This window comes from Haemaphysalis longicornis, unplaced genomic scaffold (assembly GCF_048455015.1).
Source record: "Haemaphysalis longicornis isolate Haplotype H1 unplaced genomic scaffold, Haemaphysalis longicornis Haplotype H1 scaffold_3, whole genome shotgun sequence".
Lineage (NCBI taxonomy): Eukaryota > Metazoa > Arthropoda > Arachnida > Ixodida > Ixodidae > Haemaphysalis > Haemaphysalis longicornis.
The window spans coordinates 183,524,228-183,546,155 of record NW_027526335.1 but is presented as its reverse complement, the minus strand read 5'-3'; the positions used below and the strand labels follow the sequence as shown (position 1 = coordinate 183,546,155).

General features: G+C 50.4%; 1 protein-coding gene across 1 annotated transcript in view; it reads right to left on the bottom strand.

The window, feature by feature from the left end:
- Nucleotides 1-21,928, bottom strand: part of LOC144175582 (high-affinity choline transporter 1-like) — an 84,310-nt gene that overhangs the window by 6,238 nt on the left and 56,144 nt on the right. Inside the window, exons 7-8 of the mRNA XM_077704643.1 lie at nt 16,242-16,459; nt 10,124-10,294 (exon numbers count right to left, since the gene is read on the bottom strand). Of these exons, the coding sequence (XP_077560769.1) occupies nt 10,124-10,294; nt 16,242-16,459 (389 nt within the window). The remainder of the gene's footprint in view (nt 1-10,123; nt 10,295-16,241; nt 16,460-21,928) is intronic.

The following is a 21,928-nucleotide window of genomic DNA, read 5'->3' as shown; positions in this document are numbered from 1 at the left end:
GTGATGGCCTGCGGCGCTGGGGAAGCTGACGCACATGTGGTAGACGTTAACCTTTTGTCCCTGAGCCCCTGATCTCTCTGCGCTCTTCTTGCGCGCCTTCAAGTTGACGCTGACCTCCGATCGTGTTCCTATATAAGCGCTCAGCTCGGTGCACGAAGTGCGCGCGCGCGGATGGACGCCTTCACGTACATGTGGCAATTATACAAGTTCCGGAAAGCAAACACTCTCATAAAAATGAAGACAAAAATTTGTTTTGATCTTTTGTGATCGCGCTGCTTCGCGGCGGCCGATGGTTTCGCTCCTAGCACAAGCCTGGCGTACGCGCTGGGAAGATGAAGCTCGCTCTCCGCGCTCTCTTGTGCACCGTCAGTCGCTCGTCTTCCATGCTGTTCCTAGTTAAGCTAGCGCTCGGCGCTTTGCTCAAAGTGCGCGCGCGGATGGATGCTTTTGCACGTACATATGTAGTTACTGTTTACGTTCTGGAAAGCAAGCACTCCCAATAAAGTGAAGGTAAAAATGTTTTTTTTTTGGTCTTGGGTGGTCCTTTGGACTCCCTACCGAAGCGCAGAACGTTTGCTCTCATTCGGTCGAAAGTACACGCGTACGTCGGTCGCTCGTCTGCTGCGAAAATCAGCGAGCGTGTTATTCGCCATACTCGTCTGTGCCTCGCACTCGCGCAGAACTGCCCATCACAAGGTCCGTTCTCATAATTGTGTGCGCCATGCGCGTCCCCCGCGCATTCACGCGATGGTCGCGAAGCTTATAACTTTTGCTTCATGGATAAGCATGAGCAGCCGCTCGAGGTCGTCAGAGATGACCTCGCGTCAACAAATCATGAGTCTGTGTTCCGCGCGAACCTGTCTGACGATGTAGCAGGCAACGCCTTCATGGACACGTATAGCGGGCGCACCAACACAACCTCGATTGTCCAAAAGGTCCAGAAACGGGGCGAAAGTTATGTTTTTCGATACGAAGCGTTGTAGTACGCGAGGAGGCGTTTTGCAACTTGTGTTGTACTATTTATATTTTTATTCCTGCTATTTCTTGTTTATACATTTGTATACTTTTTTGCGTGTGTGTGGCTTACAGTTGAGGCGCGAGCTGTGACACAATGCTGGCGAATTAAAAGGCCAGACAATACAGAAATCTATATATGTGGTAGCTAAAAAAGCGTCGCAAGAAACAGACACAAACTGCTCATCTATACCCATCAGTGGATCTCGAAAAGTGCCAATTTTTTACCCCTATTTGGACTCCCGGATCACTATCGCAAAAATAGTGCGCCAAGGAGATAACGTTTTTTACTTAGTTTTATCTCTGCTGCGACTGCCGTGACTTCAAGCTCACGCGCAACTACTCACTAGTCCCAGCGAAAAGAATGTACGTATCCGAGTGAGTGTAAAACTTTATTAAATGAGAGGCCATGGGGCCCTGGGGGAGCAAGGATGAGGAGCAAAAGGGGAAGGTCACAACTCTCACAATAAACACCGTTGCAGTCTTGGGGTCCTAATCGCAAAAAGAACACATTAAAGTCAGTCAGTGGCAGAAAAACGCCCAGTTCCCACTTCAATGTACAGTTCACACTGTAGACAATGCGGTTCACACTGAAAACAGTGCACGCTGCAGACAGTTCACATTGTAAACCGAACGGGGAAGTCGGCCAGGCTGCTACACCAATTTGTAGAGTCCGTTTTCAAGGGCGTACTCGGTAATTGCTTCTAGTGCGGTGGGATCGTCACGGACCCGACTAACATGTTCCTGTTCAGTCGCAGGGCGGGACCTAGAGTTAAAAGCTGGTGGCGATTACGGTCGAATAATGGACAGAGCCAAATTAAGTGGTAACGATTTGGTGTGCCTTCCCGATTACAGGGGGGAAGGGGGGGCATCAGCGCCATTCGGATCCTGCTGGGGCTGTCTATTTATAAATAACGTATCTAATGCAGCAAAATCTGTGTGTGCATGAAGCACAAATTGTTAAAAATAACTAATCGACATTGGCAACAATGTGAGTGGTAGCACGTATGAGTACTGATATCAAACTGCACCCTGACGGCTTCAGTTAAGAGACTGTGGTCAATAGCCCTGTAGAGAAGACATATTGTCACAAAGCCAAGGACGACGCAGTTGTCTTGAAGGAGAAACAGATTTATTGGAGCCAACTTGTGCTCCCCTAACAACTCAAAAGAATACAGAGGCGGCGAAGCAGCGGTCAACAAAGTGACTTGCGTCGGCGAGCGTCGCAGAATCGAATGCCGCGGCGTCTGCTGTGCCGGCTTTTATCTTTCGGCGCGAGAGTTTCTGGAACCGTCGATTCACATCCAGAACATTGTAGATCACAGAAGATTATTCTGGGCTAGCGGCGTTACGGCGAAACACTCTGCTTATCTGAATGAGATAGCCCGTGCGGTATAAAAATAATGAATGGAACACGCGCTTCGCATGGGACACAGATAACAGATCCGGGCGCCGCCGGGCATTAAAAACAAACGATAAATAAACAAACCCATATATAGTTCGCAGCATTACCCACCCTCTAAGAGTGCATCGACCTGATGCTAAAATAAAACGACAGTCCGAACAAACAGCAACAACAAAACAACAACAAAAAAGTTCGTCATCTTGCGAAGTACGGTTTGAGGCGAACCACGTGGACGATTTCGGGTCGCGTGCGTCGTCGTGATGTGCCAGAATCACCACTGGGGATCACTTCGTAGGTTAATTGGCCAAAACGTCGTAGAATCTGGTAGGGTCCGAAATACCGCCGCAGAAGCTTTTCACTGAGTCCGCGTCGTCGAATGGGAGTCCAAACCCACACACGATCCCCTGGTTGGTACTCGGCGTCTCGGCGTCGGAGGTTGTAGCGGCCGGCATCCACCAGCTGCTGGTCCGTTATACGGACTCGAGCGAGCTGGCGGGCCTCCTCCGCACGCTGAAGGTATCCTTGGACGTCGGCGTTGAGGTCGTCGTCTTCTACATGCGGAAGCATGGCGTCGAGCGTCGTAGTCGGCCGTCTTCCGCAGACAAGCTCGAACGGTGTCATCTGCATAGTTTCCTGCGTCGCTGTATTGTACGCAAACGTGACATACGGGAGGACTTCGTCCCAAGTCTTATGTTCAACGTCGACGTACATGGACAGCATATCCGCAATCGTCTTGTTCAGACGTTCCGTTAGTCCGTTCGTTTGGGGGTGGTAAGCCGTCGTTCTTCGGTGATCCGTGTTGCTGTAGCGTAAGATTACTTGCATCAGCTCCGCGGTAAAGGCCGTTCCGCGGTCCGTGATAAGGACTTCAGGGGCTCCATGTCGCAGCACAACTTGGTTTATAAAGAACTTGGCGACTTCTTGTGCAGTCCCCTTCGGAAGAGCGGCGGTCTCTGCGTAGCGCGTCATGTAGTTTGTCGCTACGACAATCCACTTGTTCTTTGATCGTGACGTAGAGAACGGACCTAGAAGGTCCATTCCAATCTGTTGAAAGGGCCTCGACAGGACGGCGATCGGTTGCAGAAATCCGGCGGGTCTTGTCGGCGGCGTTGTTCGTTGCTGGCAGTCGCGGCAAATCCGAACGTAGTGGGTGACGTCGGAGGTAAGGCGGGGCCAGAAGTACTTCGCCTTAATTTTTGCAATAGTGTGAGCTGTGCCGAGATGTCCGGAAGACGGGTCGTCTTGGGACGCTTCCAAAATTTCGTCACGAAGGTCTGCGGGGATGGCAAGTAGATAATTCGTTCTCGTTCCGGGGCTGAAATTCTTCTTCACGAGGACGGAGTTTTTGAGGCTGAATGCTGGTAAGTTCCGCTTGAAGGCTCTAGGCACAGCGACGTTTCGTCCTTCGAGGTAGTCGATCATTACGCGCAAGTCGGGGTCGGCACGCTGCTGGGCGGCTAGGTCGCTCTCCGTAACAACCCCGAAGAACGCGCTGCCTTCATCGGAGTCTTGTGGTGGTGGGTCGACAGGGGCGCGGGACAGGCAGTCGGCGTCGGAGTGTTTCCTGCCGCATTTGTAGACGATTGTAACGTCGAACTCTTGCAGGCGCAAACTCCACCGCCCAAGACGGCCAGAGGGGTCCTTCAAATTGGCGAGCTAACACAGCGCATGGTGGTATGTCACAACCTTGAACGGTCTACCATACACGTATGGGCGAAATTTTGAAATGGCCCATAGGATTGCCAGGCACTCTTTTTCGGAGGCAGAGTAGTTTTTCTCCTCCTTCGACAGACCACGGCTTGCATAGGCGATTACCTTTTCGCACCCGCTTTGCTAATGGACTAGGACGGCCCCAAAACCTATATCGCTGGCGTCCGTGTGCATTTTCGTTTCGGAGTTTTCGTCGAATTGAGCGAGCACGGGCGGGTTTTGCAGGCGTTGTTTCAGCTCACAGAATGCTTTTTCTTTAGCGTTTTCCCAGGCTAAGGGGTGCTATCTTTTGTCAGGCGCGTGAGTGGCTCTGCGATGCGTGCGAAGCTTGCGACGAAGCGCTGGTAGTATGCGCACACTCCGAGAAATCTTCGCACGCTCTTTTTGTCTCTCGGTCTTGGGAAGTTCGCTATGGCTGATGTTTTCGCCGGGTCAGGCAGGACTCCCGCGGTGTTGACGACGTGTCCCAAAAACTTGAGTTCCTCGTAAGCGAAACGGCACTTTTCGGGCTTCAGCGTTAACCCCGACGAGCAAATAGCCTCGAGTACAGACTCCAACCTTGCAAGGTGTTCATCGAAATTCCGGGCGAATACCACAACGTCGTCGAGGTAGACGAGGCAGGTGTGCCACTTCAGGCCAGCGAGCACAGTGTCCATGACTCTTTGAAACGTTGCTGGCGCCGTGCACAGCCCAAACGGCATCACCTTGAACTCGTACAGACCGTCCGGGGTTATAAATGCAGTCTTCTCTCGGTCTCTCTCGTCCACTTCAATTTGCCAGTAGCCGGTCTTCAGATTCATCGATGAGAAGTACTTCGCGTGGCAGAGGTGGTCAAGAACGTCGTCGATTCGTAGCAGGGGGTACACGTCCTTTTTGGTGATTTTGTTCAGTCTCCGGTAGTCAACGCAGAACCTTAAAGTGCCGTCCTTTTTCTTCACGAGTACGACCGGCGCAGGCCACGGACTTTTCGATGGCTGTATTATGTCGTCGCTGAGCATGTCGTTGACTTGAGCCCGGATGGCTTCCCGCTCGTGGGAAGAGACGCGGTACGGTGACTGTCGGGTAGGTCGGGCTCCGTCTTCGGTTATTATTCGGTGCTTCGCTAGAGGTGTCTGACGTAGTTTCGAGTTCGACGAAAAACACTCGCTGTAGCGACGCAGCAAAGCCAATAGTTTGTTCCGTTGTTCTTGCGGTAACGCCGGATTCACGTCGAAGGAATGCGGAAACTTGAAGGTATCTTCGGGTGCGCGTTCAAAGTCGGCGACTGCGATCACGTCACTTGCTTGTCGTGTTTCTTCGAGGAATGCAATTGCAGCGCCCTTGTTTAAATGCTGGTACTCCTCGGTGAAATTGGTGACCAAAACGTGGGATTTCCGTTGCTTAAACCGCACAATGCTTCTTGCGGCAGACACACCGCGGTCGCGAAGCAACCTTTGGCCACTCTCCACGATAGCGTCGGCAGCAGGAGCAGCACCTTCACAGTAGACGGTGATCATCAAGCTTGCGCGGGGTGGCAGGGTGACATGATCATCGGCGATCCTTACAGCTGCACGGTGTTCTGGGTTCGGTTCCGGCGTCATAGAGGGATCGGAGGAAAACGTTATCGACTTGGTCTGCAGATCAATTATTGCGCCGTTGTCTGTCAAAAAGTCCATTCCGAGAATTACGTCGCGGGAGCAGTTGGGCAAAACGACGAACACTGCAGGGTACGTCGTGCTGTCTATGGTGACGCGCGATGTGCACGTTCCACTTGGCGTCACGAGGTGGCCTCCTGCTGTGCGTATGCGCGGACCATCCCATATGGTCATAACTTTCTTCAGTTTAGACGCAAATGGTCCCCTCATTACGGAGTAGTCGGCTCCCGTGTCTACGAGGGCGACTACATCAAAGCCGTCGATGGACACCTTGACGTCGGATGCCGCCTTCCTCGAGTTCCGGGTGCGTCGGGACGTCGCATCTCGGCTTGTGCGTGTTGACGGTCGGGCACTTTTCGTCGTCGTTGTCGTCGTCTTCTCAGCGGACGTCTCGGTCAGGTCGGGTACGCGTCGCGCCGTATAGCTGTCGTCGTGTTCGGGAGTCTCCTCAGGGTTAGGTCGGGTCGTCGGAATGACGGCATGTCGTAAATCACCATCTTCGGCGCGTCATTGCGTCGTTGGAGAGTTTCCGGTTTTTCGCCGCAGAGCAACTTCACCTCCAGAAGTTGCTGCTTTTAGTTTCCCCCGCGTGTGCTGGGGGACCTTCCACGGGCGAAGTCAGCATTGCTACGGCGGTTCGGCGATTGGTATGGGTAGGGCGATGGCGAACGGTTGAAACGCGCTGGGCCACGGCTGGTTTGAGATAGATACTGGTCGATCTCACGTGGTCGTTGTCCAGGGAGAGGGCGAGGTGCTTCGACGGAGAAACCACGCAGTCCGAGTCTCTTGTATGGGCAGCGACGGTAGATATGGTCGGCCTCTCCGCAGTGGTAGCACAGAGGACGATTATCGGGAGTTCGCCATACGTCCGTCTTTCTCGGCATCTGGTTTCGGACTACCGGGGGTCTGGGGGGGGGGTGACAGTGGGCGGCGGTAAGGCGGGGCCTCTTGACGGCGTGTTGGAGCAGGGCGGGGCCGATGAACAGCCGCGGAGTATGTCATAGCTTGTGGCTCTCGGGGTACTTCGGTTGGCGTAGAACTTCCCAACGCTTGTTGCACTTCTTCTCTAATCACGTCGGTAAGGGTAGCGAGTTGGGGCTGTGGCGGGGTGGGGAGAAATTTCCGCAGCTCCTCTCTCACTACTGCGCGGATGGTCTCGCGTAGGCTTTCAGCCGGAATCCATATGTTGTCGATGTAGCTCGCATTAGCCGCGCCAACAAAGTTCCGCTCATACTGCTTAGCCCGCATTTCGAGGGCCTTCTCAATTGTAGTGGCTTCGGTCACGAATTCGGCGACAGTTTTGGGCGGGTTTCGGACAAGTCCAGCAAACAGTTCCTCCTTTACACCGCACATTAAGAAGCGTAGCTTCTTTTCTTCCGTCATATCAGGGTCCGCGCGGCGAAATAGTCGCTTCATCTCCTCAACGAAGATCACAACCCCTTCGTTGGGGTGTTGCGTGCGCGTTCCCAAGAAGAGGGCGGCTCGTTCTTTTCGCACGACGGTAGCGAATGTTTTGAGGAATTCGCTCATAAAGAGAGTCCAGTTGGTTAGGGAGCTTTCATTGTTCTCAAACCACGATCGGGCCGTATCTTCTAGGTAGAAGAAAACATGGCGGAAGATTTCTTCGTCATCCCACCTGTTAAAGATGCGGACGCTCTCCATTTTCTCCAGCCAGTCCTCAGGATCTTCTCCGGGGGATCCGCGGAACTATGGTGGTTCCCGGGGCTGCTGCAGGACGATTGGCGACGCTCGTTCTTGCACCATGGTGTTGGTTGCGGCGTTCCTTCTCTTGGGCCCTTCTGGCAGAAGACCGCGCTCGGGTGGCAATCCTTGCAGTCGGAGGCTGTCTCTGTTGGACTGGGCTGGCGGCTTGCAGAGGTCGTCATAAAGGGTGCGTACCACGCACCTCCACCAGATGTCACGAAGCCAAGGACGACGCAGTTGTCTTGAAGGAGAAACAAGTTTATTGGAGCGAACTTGTGCTCCCCTAAAAACTCAAAAGAATACAGAGGCGGCGAAGCAGCGGTCAACAAAGTGACTTGCGTCGGCGAACGTCGCAGAATCGTATGCCGCGGCGTCTGCTGTGCCAGCTGTTATCTTTCGGCGCGAGGGTTTCTGGAACCGTCGATTCACATCCAGAACATTGTAGATCACAGAAGATTATTCTGGGCTAGCGGCATTAGGGCGAAACACTCTGCTTATCTGAATGAGATAGCCCATGCGGCATAAAAATAAAGAATGGAACACGCGCTTCGCATGGGACACAGATAACAGATACGGGTGCGTCCGGGCATTAAAAACAAACGATAAATAAACAAACCCGTATATGCTTCGCGGCAATATATCTAACTCCTCGAGTACTTCAATAGCTGTACAATCCAACCACTTGCTCCGTGAATCCAACTATTACTTAGCACTTGGTTGGTAGATATTTTCGATATTAGAGAGTTTTAGCTGACCGTTTTCGACGCTCCGCTGCGGTATCGGGGGCCCGCTCAGCGCAACCGGAGCCAATGCCGTTCGCGGCCAAGCGCGCCACGCATGCGCAATGGCGCTTCCGCTTGCTATCGGAGCGGAGCGGACCGTGAAAGACGGTCAGCTAAAACTCGCTATTGTTTCCCTAAATTGTTACCACCAGCAGTGCAAATTATGCAGAATTCATGACCGAGTGTGAAACGTGTACGTTTGAGCTGGTGTATTTCTTATCAACGTGTCACCCTTTCAAGAACGATTCACACCTTCCATTGCTGTTAAGAAAATGTCAATGTTTTCCTTAGTGGCACTGTTCCTGATAAAGAATTAATCCAATGAAGTTAATATTAACGAAATTCAATGTAATAGTGCTTATGAAAGTGCCAAAATGTAGCAGCTCATGCAGCTGTAATATTTCGCAATGGTAGGACAGTTTGGAAATGTGGTCATGGGTAATTGGCTGCCTTTCTTGTAATCCTTACCTGCAGCACCGAATTGTGTTTTGAGGTGTGTATATAGTGAAACAGCACCCAACTCAATTGTATACCCTTCTGTGTGCTGTAGAATGAGCTTTCAATGAGGGTGTTTGCTTTCCGGAACGTGTATAATTGCCACATGCGCGTGAAAGCGTCCATCCGCGCGCGCGCACTTCGAGCACCGAGCCGAGCGCTTATCTAGGAACACGATCGCAGGTCAGCGTCAACTTGCAGGCCGCAAGAAGAGCGCGGAGAGATCAGGGGCTCAGGTATGAAAGGGCAACTTCTACCACATGTGCGTCAGCTTCCCCAGCGCCGCAGGCCAGCCCCGCCCACGGAGCGAAAACATCTGCCGCCCGCCATCCAGCCGAAACGAGGGGAAGGAGAAAAAAGAAAAAATCCACCTCGCATGAAGCCGCGCACATAGAGGAAGTGACGTCACGGTGCTGTGTCCAAGGAGGATAAAAAATTGCTATCTTTTTAACCTCATTGGCTGCGCCGCTGCTTAGGGGGTGTGGTCGGCCTGGGCCCCTACGGGATATGGTTTGGGAATACGCGACCGGGCGGCCGTTGTATGGCACCACCGTCGTTTCAGCGAACAGCGCCGTCCGTGGCGAACCGCTCGTCAGTGGAATGCCGGTGGCGGTCAGCGCAGCGTAGTTGTGCATGGCTTTGTCGTTTTTCTGCGGTGCGGCTTGCAAAGCGTACGTAATCCCACGTGCATTTTTCAGATCGGTAAATCTTGAGTGTAGATGTGACGTTTACGAGGCATGCCATGTGTGTATGGCCACTCCTATGGTTGGGGCCGTCGCTTTGAGGGGCGAGAGAGCGGCGAGATGGCACCCGCCGCGGTGACTCAGTGGCTGAGGCGTTGCGCTGCTGAGCACGAGGTCGCGGGTTCGATTCCCGGCCGCGGCAGCCGCTTTTCTGATGGAGGCGAAAAGCAAAAAACGCCCGTGTGTACGAGATCTCGGCGCACGTTCAAGATCCCTAGGGGGTCAAAATTAATCCGGAGCCCTCCACTACGGCGCGCCCCATCGCCCGCGTTGCGTCGGTGCTTTAAACCCTACAATCAATCAAATCAGCCGCAAAATGGCACTGCGGCGCACCGGCAGCGGGGCGCAAAGGGAAGCGCGCTGCGCCCCTTCGTTTTGCGTGTCGCTTTGCGCCCCGTTGCCGGTGCGCCGCAGTGCCATTTTGCCGCTCCCTCGCCCCTCAAAGTTACGGCGCCAACCCCGGAACACACGCGTTTGCATGGTGCTACCCCGTCGTTTCAAAGCTACGGCCTGTCGGTTTAGAGAACTGGGCCCATGGAAGACATTCATAAAAGCGGCACGACGTCACCAAACGCGACACGTGTGCTCGCACTTCGAGCTCTGAATGGCGTCAAACGTAGAGCGAGAACATCTTGCCTTCAGGTAGACGATCGAGAACAGCTGAGGGAAGAGGATGACATAGACGAGGTCCGAGGACAGGAACCACAGGTCGTACACGGACTCCGCCGTCAGCGCCATGTACGTGGCCAGTGCACCCACCACGACGATAGACAAGCGCATCACCCAAATCACCTCGGTGTCCGTTGCCTGAAAACAGTGTCAGTGAAGACAACTAGTGTCCAAACAACTATTTCACATGGTGGTGTAATTGAAGTCGTTCAATTGTGACCGACGCTGACGGTGATCAAGAAATATTTCACGACACCTTATTTGGGCGAAAATTGCGCTAGCTGAACTGTGTTTGTCTCACACACACGCATTTAAGAGTCACAGCACAAACAATGAAAAATGGCCCCATTCTTTTGTCACCCAAGAATCATTTCTGACGCGGAAACGTAACCAAGATCCCGCAAGCTGCTCTACAAGGTATTCACCACTTTTAAGATATCACCCTAGCCTGTAGTCGTCGTTTTATACCTTTGCGTTTTGTGATTGTTCTGTTTATACAGACGACAAACGTCGAAATTTTGAGTGACTTGTCTGTCCACTTACGGCATGCACAACGGACCGCGCCAAAGCTTCCATAGCTCTAGTCATCGCACACCAATTACTATAGTGAGCGAACATATCGCCTAAGAAATAAGTAGGTAGTTGTCGTTCGAGCGCGAAGTCCTTTGTGGCGAGTGTTTCGTCGCCTAGCAATAGTATTCCTGCTATTTTTAATCACTAATTACCCCGATTTTCCAACGTTTGCCACGACTGTAGGTCATTTCCACGACGTGGGCAGCACAGTCAATTCTACACGTATCTCAGCAATGGACTCGCGTTTGCGCGTGCAAGTCCCCCGTGACATCTAAGCGGCCGGCTGAAGGAAAGGCGACAAACACGTTCGGTCCTCGGAATGACATAACCGTCTCTCTATTTGCCACGTGGAACAGAAAGGTCCCAACACCTAGTTATTGCTTTTATTCAGTTGTCCATTGGAGATAGTCACAATGGGTGCGCGAGGGTTGTAGAAACACATGACGCGTCGCAGCTTGTGAAATAACCCATACTTACTGCGGTTATGACCACGTAAGCGCTACGGTCATACCAGCTGATTTTTTGGACCAGGTGAACTAACCAGCAAAAAACTACGCCGCGGTTTCTAGTTCACCTGTTGAATTTGAATTTCCCGCCCGTACAGCGTTCTCCCACTGCAATGTTACAATTCTACTCCTCTCGTTTCAGTGCAACAAATAACGGGCTGCCACGTTTGAATGGTCATTGTATTTCATATTTCAATGATCAAGTACAATTCACTTAATATATCCGTGTAGGCTTGTTTTTATTATTACTGTTACGTTATTAAGGAGAACGCCTTAAATGGGCCATGCAAACAAAATACAAGTTTGTTTTATTCGAAAGACTTCGTGTTTTATAGTGCCCCCAGCGCTTGTACGTCAGGCAGCAAATGACACCGTCTTCACTGAGAATTTAATCAATTTAGGTTAAAATTTTGATTCTCCCGCCAAATCGTGGGTCACGCCTGACGTCTGCCATGAAGTCATCAGTACGCGTATTCAAATGTACTTCCACTGCGTAATTCGGCTCTGCAGCCTTGCTTGCCGTCAGTCATCCCAGATGGCGCTACCATACTCAGCCACGGACCGTTGTCAGCGGTTGCTTTGATTTTCACCGTATTTGCACCTAGCTTGCTTTTGTTACTGTAAAAAATAATCGCTTCGTGAACCGTGAGGTATCCTCGACAAACAGACACGTAAGACAGCGTTGCTTACGCCAATCGGCCAGTGTCGTGTAAGACACCTCCAAAGCGACGGACTGCGGTGCAGTTAAAACAAGCACAGTGCGCCCTAGTACCAACAGCAGCTGGCATAGGTACTTCTATGCTTACGTGTGGTTTCGCGACTTTCGTTGTTTACCGCACCATTTTTTCTGCTGTAAAATGAATGTGCATTACATTTAAGCGCAAATAGCTTGTTAGGAAAGCTCATACGCCCTGCCTAATTTGCGTTCGCTTTTGCCGGCCTCAGCCAATTGCACAGCTGGACACATGTGACATCATGGTTCTGTTGCGGGAAATGAGCTAGTGGGTCGCAAGGCCATTCCTTTTTTTCTAATTACATAGCTTATTTGAGTGAACTCTGCGTTAAAAGTAGTGTCAGTATGATACTAACGAGGCAATCTTTCGAATGAACCAAACTTGTGTTTTGTCTGCATGGCTCCTTTAAGGGCACAATTCTGTGAAAAATCGCTGTTGTTATCCTGCCAAGGAAATGACTGACCGACGCTGTGAAGAGTAAATAAATTGAGAACACTAGTGTAATCCGATGGAATTTGAACTGGGGTATCCAGAGCAGCAACCGGATGCGCTACCACTGTACCGTGTCCGCACGTTGCCAGTGGGAGAAGAAAAGTTGTCTCGGAGGTTGCCGTCCCTTCTTTGGTGCACGTTCCCACTTAGGGAATTTACCCAGTGATCGAGAGCTTTCAGGGGCTAATGTGCCCGTGTAACAAAATTCGTAAAACTATGAATTGGAAAAGTGTAGAATACTGCGTGCCGCGTGATACCCGAAGGCGACGCCACGTGAGTAGAAGAACCAGAGCTGGCAGAAGTAATTTGCATTAAAACGCAGAGAAATGAAATCAAACAAAGAGATAGGAGTAGCAGTAAAGCAGTTGCAGATAACTATCGCCAGGCTTTCTCCTTCAAAGCACGTAAGCAGAGTTAAGTCCTCATATACTCCGACCGGCGAGGGTTAAGAACGGCGCTAGATCACGTAGTGTACCCCTCCGCCGAAGCGACGGGCTCGTTACGTGAACGAGCGCGCACGTTCTGGAAAGAGACTGCGTTTAACGGGTGGCGTCCTCTGCTTTTTCTTACGTACTTCGCTTGTCGCCGCTGCGGTTGTTTTAAGCATATATACTGAGTTCGATAAATTACAGAAACCAGTTGTGGCGGATTTTATATACTCGGTGTAACGCACTCTTTGCCTCCGCGCTGGGAAACAGCCGGCTCGTGAGATGAGGCGCAGAGGCAACTTTCGTTATCGTTCTTGAGTTGTGCAGGGATTTTTGTTCCGTTCTTGTTATTCGGATTGAGCTTGTGTCGCCTCCTGTTGCTGCTATACTATTAGAAGGGGTCATAGCAATAAACTGAAGGCCTCGTTTTGCGAGCAGAAGAGAGAGGGTGTACAAGGAGCCCAAAGCGGAGGAAAGTGGAAAGTGGAGACAGGGGCTCTTCGATTTACAGTCTCGGACTCGCCACGGATAGTCAGCGGGTAGTCCGAGGATTCCACGAAGCCATAGGGATATATGGGAAAATCTAATGCCGGACTGCTTTTCGGGGAGTCCGCCGTAAGTCCGAGACTGTAAATCGAAGAGACCCCCAGTTGACTCACATGCGAGTGGCGTAACACTGCTTCAGCCACTAGGTCACGCGCTCAGAGGGCTGACGTCATGGCAAGCCGAGGCGGCGCCGACGAAAGCGGTCTCGGAGTCGCCACCGCTACATCGACGTCACCCGGGAAACTTAAACTACACTTGCTCGGGGGCTTAACTGTGACAGGGTTGCAACTTGGGGTAGTTAGAGACAACAACACTATAAAAAATGGCCGCCAGGAACACACAAGGGGATCCCATTTTTCGCAGGCGCCTTATCACTCATCCGAGATCTGGATGCTTGTTTTGTGTTTGTTAAACGAATAGTGAACTCTATACTGTATGCCTGATTGGGAGGAAAGATTGCGCTTGGCTCCTCTGGCGGTAAATGCTGAGTCCTGCCTATAGTCTGACGCATGCGGTCGGCGTCTTTGGCGAGAACTGCTGGGACCTTCTCGGGTTTCTTGTTTGCGACAAGAAATTTTCCGACCAACGGGAGGCCAACAACGTCGCTGTGAAATGAAACAAGCGCTGGTTGCGTTATTTTTAGTCTTCTCGGCCTGTATAGTGGGTGCGCTGGTTTTTTATTATGCTAGGGGGATTTCTGCGTGATGCGTCACCGCTTTGGTGCGCTTTGATGCGCACTGTGAGATGTAGTGTGGAGCGAGTGCAGGACAGAGCATGGGGCCAAAGGAGACGAATTAGGAACGACGGCGACCAAATTCCAAGACTGCAGAGCAACCAAAAGACCTGCGGGCAACCCACGCGTGTCCAGTTGAAGCGAGGGTGACCCCTTAGGTAAAAAGAAGTTTAAGACATTTAAAAAAATCTTAAAAAGGGGAATCTGCTGGTGACCACTGACACACGAAGAACAAAAAGCAAGGTCGGTACGGTTCGCGGATTCGGCTCGCCAACAGCGCGGTGGAAATGCTTAGGTGCAGGCTCCTAAAGCCGGAGAAAAGTGTGCAAGTGGCATATTGTCAAGTTGGCGGGGACGAAAAATTTGACGGTAACTCATTCCTAACTATCCATCGATTGATGGATACATTATTCATGTTTTGTGCTGAACTGCTAAGGTCAATGGACCGACAGAGAGACGTGGAAAAAAGTTATGGTTGATTTCTCTGTCATAGGAATCGGTAAAACATGAAAGGGAAATGTGCAGTGAAAGCTGCAGCAAAAGGAGCATGATTTTCGGGTCGGCGGCTGTCTTGTGGGTGTGCTTGGCGAGCGACGTCCAGCTGGCGGGTCGCTTAGGCAAAGGTTTACTGGCGTCGTTTCCGTGATGGATATGACGTCAGTGAAATCTTGGTGTATCCGGGCATCAAACACTTTTGTGTTAAAACATAAAACGCGAAAACGAACTACCCTAAGTATAACGTAGTGTTTGGTACTAAAGGTTGCTTCCCCGCAAGATGACGCTGTGGGCAGGGGCGCACCCTTCACAGGCCGCTTGGTTCGTTGTACTGGCGTCGCTTCCGTGACGGATATGGCGTCAGTGAAATCATCGTGTATCCAGGAATGAAATTGCACTTTCGTGTTAAAAATTATAAATCATTCTACCCTGTGAAGATGGATGGCCAGCAAAGCTTTGTAGCACGCGACATAGAGGTGGCGCAGAATTCAGACGAAAGGTAGCAGCAAATAACATTTTTCTTGAGAGTTCACGGCGTTGATATCTAAGAAAGACACACTTTTATTAGGACTGCACTCGTCTTGAAAGTGGTGCCTAATATTAACAAACCTACTCAATATTCCGACCCATGTGATGGGACGTTTGAGCTTAGGGTGGAAATCATGTTTTCAACATCGTGTGGCTGTGATAGTGACCGCGGGCTGATTTCGTGCTGACCGCGAACGTACAGTAATGAACAAAGGAAACACGATCACGAAAGCATGAACCAGACAGCACAATTGGCGCAATTACTTTGCATGCAAGCCAAATTGATGCATGCCCTAATTGCAGTAATAACGGTGGGATATATGGCTTTCGAAAGATACCAATATTGCGCCACGTTGAATTTCCACTATCAGAATTTTTCTATTTTGCGTGTTCTGGTTCATATTTCCGTGTTCGCATTTCACTTGTCCATGACTGCGCATAGCTGTACGTTCGTTTAGCAACTGCCAGTGCACTCCCGCTAGAAATACGCCTCGAGCCTCGGCTGTTTGCCTTCGCGGACGTGAGAAATACGCGTAACCTTCGCCATATAAGCTTCGTCTAAATGGTAGTAGTACTTAAAAAAAAACTGTGGTTGATTCCTCTGTCATAGGAATCGTTGAACACGAAAGGGAAATGTGCAGCGAAATCTGCAGCTGAGTATGATTTGCGGGTCGGGGGCTGTCTTGCCGGTGTGCTTGGCGAGCGACGTCCTGCTGGCGGGTCGCTTCTGCAAAGGTGTACTGCCGCTATTTTCGTGACGGATATGACGTCAGTGAAAAGTTGGTATATACCGGCATAAACCACTTGCGTGTTAAAATATAAAACCCGAAAACGAACAACCCGAAGTATAACGTACTCTTTACTACTCAAGGTTGCTTCCCCGCAAGAAGACGCTGTGGGCAGGGGTGTACCCTTTACAGGCCGCTTGCTTCGTTGTACTGGCGTCACTTCCGTGACGGATATGACGTAAGCGAAATCATCGTGAATCCCGGAATAAAACACTTGCGTGTTAAAATTCCGTCGCCTCGAAAAATGCACGCGCCCACCCACCGTTTGCCGGAGGAGGAGCCTGTAGATGTTCCAGGCGAACATCGAGGCGGCGCTAAGGATGGATGAGTCGGACGACGACATGACGGCAGCCGACACGGCTCCAAGGCCCATGGCGGATACGAAACCCGGAGTCAGGTACTGGAGAACCAGCGGCAGCGTCAATCCGGCCGTCGTCTTCGTGAGCGGAAATTCCTTCTTGTATCCGGCCAGAGTCAAATCTGCGAGCGCGCGGGAACAGTCGCAGTGGTTGGCTTTTTGATGGGGCTGCGACTGCACATGGTACTTAAAGAATGGATGGCAAAACTTCCTAGTGCACAAAAGACGACGGCGAGACGTTACGTTCGCAGAAGGACGGAGATGTGTAAAAATACACTGCTCACTTAAAAAGCGAATCGGGCAGGTCACTTGCTACCCGCCAAATGAGCGCTAGAGAAATGGGGGCGGGGGGTGACACAGAACCATAATCTCCCACTCTAACCTGTATAAACGACAGAGCATACAACTGGCATCGCCACTTGATGTCGCCCATAACTAGAACCGGGAGTAAAGGTTCGAACAATTTAACAGTACCCGCCACAAAGAATCAGCCTCTGACAACTGGCGCTGACGCTGATATTGGTGCGCATAATAAAAGCTCTCTTAAACACACAACTTCCCACCCAGGGAATCCAGGTGTGCTCTTTGTTATTAAGTTGACAGATGAGAAGTGACTAGGGAGACTTCTGATGTTGTGCGAAGGTTGCAAAAACAGGCAGTGCTTCTCATTTCATCGCGTGAAGCAGGCGCAACGAGGGAAGTCCATGGGGCCTCCTACGACAGGAAACTACTGAGGGATGTCGGAATTGCAGTTAGCTTATAATATCAGTGAACAGGCAGGAAGATATTTTGTTTTTGGATGCCATAAATACTTCGATAGAGAAGCGGGTAAGAGCAACAGGCATCCACACGACGAGTAAAGCTTCAGTACAAAGCAAGCTCCGCAAACCACGCCGCGGGAAGACTCACGTTCTTCTGCGCTTTCCTGCCTGCAAACGACGAAACATTGCCGTGTAGCCTTCTCCCAACCCAGCGACGTGTTTAGCTGGTGTTTCAGCAGCCTGATACCTTCGTGCTGCCTGGCGACATCGGGAGTCAGCCACTGGTGTAGTCCACTTCTAATTTCTAGATCATACCGGGTATGCTAGAAATAAGAAATAAGGCATTCAACCAACGAAATAGCCTAATTCTGAATAATAACATTATTGAAGTGGTTAATGAACACAAACTTCTTGGTGTCTGGTTTTCGTGTCACCTGAGTTGGGATTCGCACGTGAGATATGTTGCCCATAAACTCTCTTCGATAGCAGGAGCGGTATCTCGTTGTCGCATGGTAATGCCAGTGAATGTTAAACTCCAAATATATTATGCTTTGTTCGCCTCGCAAATCAACTATTGCAGCCTAGTTTGGGGAACGACAACCAAGGGAAACATTAATAAAATATTGCTTTTGCAAAAAAGAATCTTACGACACATAGCAAATGTTGACAGGATATTCCCCACTAGAAATTTATTTTTACAATATAATATTATTCGATTTGAACACAACTATGAATTTCGCATACTGCAATCAATGTATTTTTGCGGAAGTGAACGTCAAACTTTCTTACACACTTTAGCCTCTCTTACGCCCTGCAGCACTTCAGTTATGACCAGAAATAGTGAATTATGGTTTATCCCCTACTTTCGAACGCAATATAAGTTACAGTCGCTAAAACATAACTTACCTGTGACACTTAATAAATTCAAAGATACAGCCTTTACTTCTCAGAAAAAATTACGGGAGTACTTTATCAACGTGAGTATAAATAATTAATTTACAGAAATGAATCTATGTGGTGACAACGTATGCAAGATACAAATTCTTATTAGTGCGAAGAATGCGTACACGTAAATTTCTCGTGTTTTTTTTGAATGGTTTCTTTTGTTATCGTGTATATGAATGTGACTGAAATTGTGTTATGATTCCGGTACGGTTTCATTTTGCAATGTATTTTTGCGTTTCATCTGTATACTGCATGTCCTGCGAAATTGTACACGCGATTTATTTCTGCAATTTCTATTTTTGCCTGTGGACCTTTATAATTTCTATACGAAAATTGTATCATTTGTACACGTTGTATTATTTATATCATTTGTACAACTTGCATTTACGTTTGTTTTTCTTAGTTTAAAGAGCTACTTTTTGTGGTTTTGTTGTTTGTTGTTTTTATTGTACATTGTTGTTGTTATGTACAACGGCTCCTGGGCCTAGTCAAGCTGCAACTCGCAGCTTATAGCCCAGGAGGCCGTCCAGCGGTTGTTCTGGAGAATAAATGAAAATGAAATGAAATGCTGCGCTTGCACGAACAAGTCTTTCATGTCGTGGTATTCGCGCGTGTTCTTATGCGATTTAACACACGCGATGCAAGATAGTATTCTGCTTACCATGCAATAAATGTACCTGGGAAAAGATAAATGGACCGGTATACCGCTGATAAGGTGGCCCGCAGCCGCTTCAGTCTACGCAATGGAGAACGATGAAATTCATAGCGAAAAGCACGCTGTTATGCGCCACATGGGAAAGGGGTCTCAAAACTGTGGGCGCAAATGTGCCCTACTTGCGTGCGGTTCACGCTCCATGTCAGAAGTAGCATGCGCAAGGGATATGTGAGGGGAGCGCTCGCTGAGCTGAGGGTAGGCCCGCTTCTGTCGTTCGCGAGGGTTGGAACTGGAGAGCGCAAGCGCCGCACTCTTACGGGCCAGTTTGTTACTCAAGATGCACCCGAACAGGTTGCGAAACGCCTTGTGTTTTGCTTTAAACGCCGTTGATTAACGCCAGTGTTTATTGAAAGTCAAGGAAAATGTCCCCTGGCTTTTGGGACATTTTCTCATTGGCGGAGGGGCAGACAGCGAAATAAAATGGCGCGTAGTTGCACAATCGGCCGTTAACGGCGCTAGTTGCGTTATCAGCAGTCGCACTTTAAACTCACTAGAAGGCGGACGCGTGTTGTTCACTCAAAGGAAGACAAGCGGAAATTGAAGGAGGGTCACCCCGTACAGAAGCGCGAATTGGCGCAGAAACATCAGAAAGCCGCCGCCGCAGTACGAGCAGCCGCCGTCGTCGCCATCTGAAGTTCCACTTCATCGAGTAACTGTGAATCCCTTATGCACGAAGAGCAACCTTGCAAGTTGTAACGCCAAAAGCCTGTGATTCTTGTTTCGATTAAATGTTTTCGGAGGCGGCCTTCTTGCCGACGTCTTTCACGTCTAAGCATGCGTGCGTCACCGGCTACGGGGGGAAAGGGACGTGCATGCACAGCCAGGCTTCACGCCCTCACCGAGACAGCCCCGTTGCGCTTTCTAGCGATTTAACCGTGGACGTACGGCGCAGGTTAAAGATTCCAAGATCGTCAAAATTAATCCGGAGCCCTCCACTACGGCGTGCCTTATAGCTTAGTTGTATAGTCCAGAGTTTGACGGAATACCGTCTGGTCGGGTAAAAGCATGGTTGTGACGATGAAACGTAGGTCACTGACCAAGTCAAAGAAGCGGTTTGACGTTTTGGTACTCCTACGGGTACCTTGATCACAATGAGCCTGTGCTTGGAAAACGAAGCTATATATTGGGCATGAGGCGTCGCAATGAGGTCACATAGATACGGTGCAGATTGCCGTCTGTTCTGTTGATAGTGTCGCCCGTACGTCGTCTGATTGATGAAGGATTCGAGCAGCAATCGAGAAGACAGATTGCGCTCGGTTGTCAGAACTTTCGCCTCGTCCCAGTTGACCACTTGTCCCGTTTTCTCACAGTGCTCCGCCAGTACACTTGTTCTTGCATGACCCTTGTTTACGTCGTTCCGGTGCTGCGTTAATCTTCTTTGAAGATTGCCCTTGTGATCAGTGTACATTGGCGAAACGGGCAATCTTCAAAGAAGATTAACGCAGCACCGGAACGACGTAAACAAGGGCCATGCAAGAACAAGCGTACTGGCGGAGCACTGTGAGAAAACGGGACACGTGGTCAACTGGGACGAGGCGAAAGTTCTGACAACCGAGCGCAATCTGTCTTCTCGATTGCTACTCGAATGCCTCATCATGCAGACGACGGCCGACACTATCAACAGAACAGACGGCAACCTGCAACGTATCTATGCGACCTCATTGCGACGCCTCATGCCCAATATATAGCTTCGTTTTCCACTCACAGGCTCATTGTGATCAAGGTACCCGTAGGGGTACCGAAACGTCAAACCGCTTCTTTGACTTTGTCAGTGACCTACGTTTCATCGTCACAGCTTAGGTGTAGCTTCGGCAAGTTAACCTCTACTATAAAAAACTACGACGTCTCGCGTAACGATGCGATCTAGCTGCTGTACTCCGTGCTCGAGCTGTTTGGGTTGGTGGGTTACACAGACAGTAAGATGCCTTAGACGTGGAAACAATTACACCATCTTCCCGTGGGGAACCATGAGGAGGGTGCGAAGCATCATGGGGGTTCCGTGTAGGTTTCGTTGTGTTGCAGTTATGTTGTTTTATTTATCGGAGCACGAATGGGAACGTGGTGTGAACCCCCATGTAGAGACAGAGAGATATGGGGAAATGTAGAGACAGCGAAGAGACCGACACCCGCGTTACCTGATCGAACACCTCCTGGTTCTCGTATTTCTTTATTGCGTGCTCACGCTCCTACCCCGCTGAACGCCCTCTTCGCCCTCTTCTCTGGTTGAGCTGCAAGGCGCGTGGCGCTTCCCTCATCAGCTTTCCCGAAGGAAATTCAACATCCTCCTCTAAAGTTTTCAGTTCGTCGTTTCCGTTGACGTTCAGTTTCGCGTGCCTTCGTTGTATCGGCAGCTTCTTGACGTAGTTTGAATGAGTGAAGGACATAAGGCGCGTTCGTAGCACATGCTCCCGTCTCGGTTTGTAGCGCAGTGGGAAGAGCGCCACGTACCTCCCGGTGCGGCCAGAGAGTCGTGGGATCGAAACCGCGCGCCGCCTAACTATTTCTGTTTATAGTGAACTGCTTTATATATTGAACTGCGCTGATGGGGCTGAAGAGACCCGCATGCACAGTAGAGTGCGGACGGCGGACAACGACAAGGGAGGGAGGGACACAGCCCCAAGAATGAGATGCTTCGCATCTAAAAACCGGACAGCTCCATGTTTGTCCGCTACGACAGTTGGCTAAGAAGTATGCTCAATCGCAAGTTAAACACTTCATTGAGCACAGCCAACGCAGTTATGGAGTGCCGCCTGCTCCGGAAGTAACCACCATCCTGGATACCTGAGAGGCTAAACGAGATAGGTTCAGCCATGCTGGGACGGCTCTTTGGTACACACACAAACAGCATTCCCTCACCAGAAAAGGATCTGGCCACCCTGATGTTGTAGATGGCCGACAACTCCTATGACTTGCCAAAGCAAATTTCGACCTCTCTGCCCCCCGCAGCTGTAGAGCCCCTACCACGGCAGCGGTCAGGCCAGCGCTACAACAGAGGGAGCTATAATCTATAGTTCCGGACGGGCCGCCTTTGGAACTTGACCCTGGCAACGTTCAACGCATGAACACTGTCAAGCGAGGGAACCTTAGCTGACTACCAGAGGAGCTCTCAGACATTAGATGGGATATCATAGGGTTAAGCGAAGTAGAAGAACAGGAAAGGGCTTCATGGA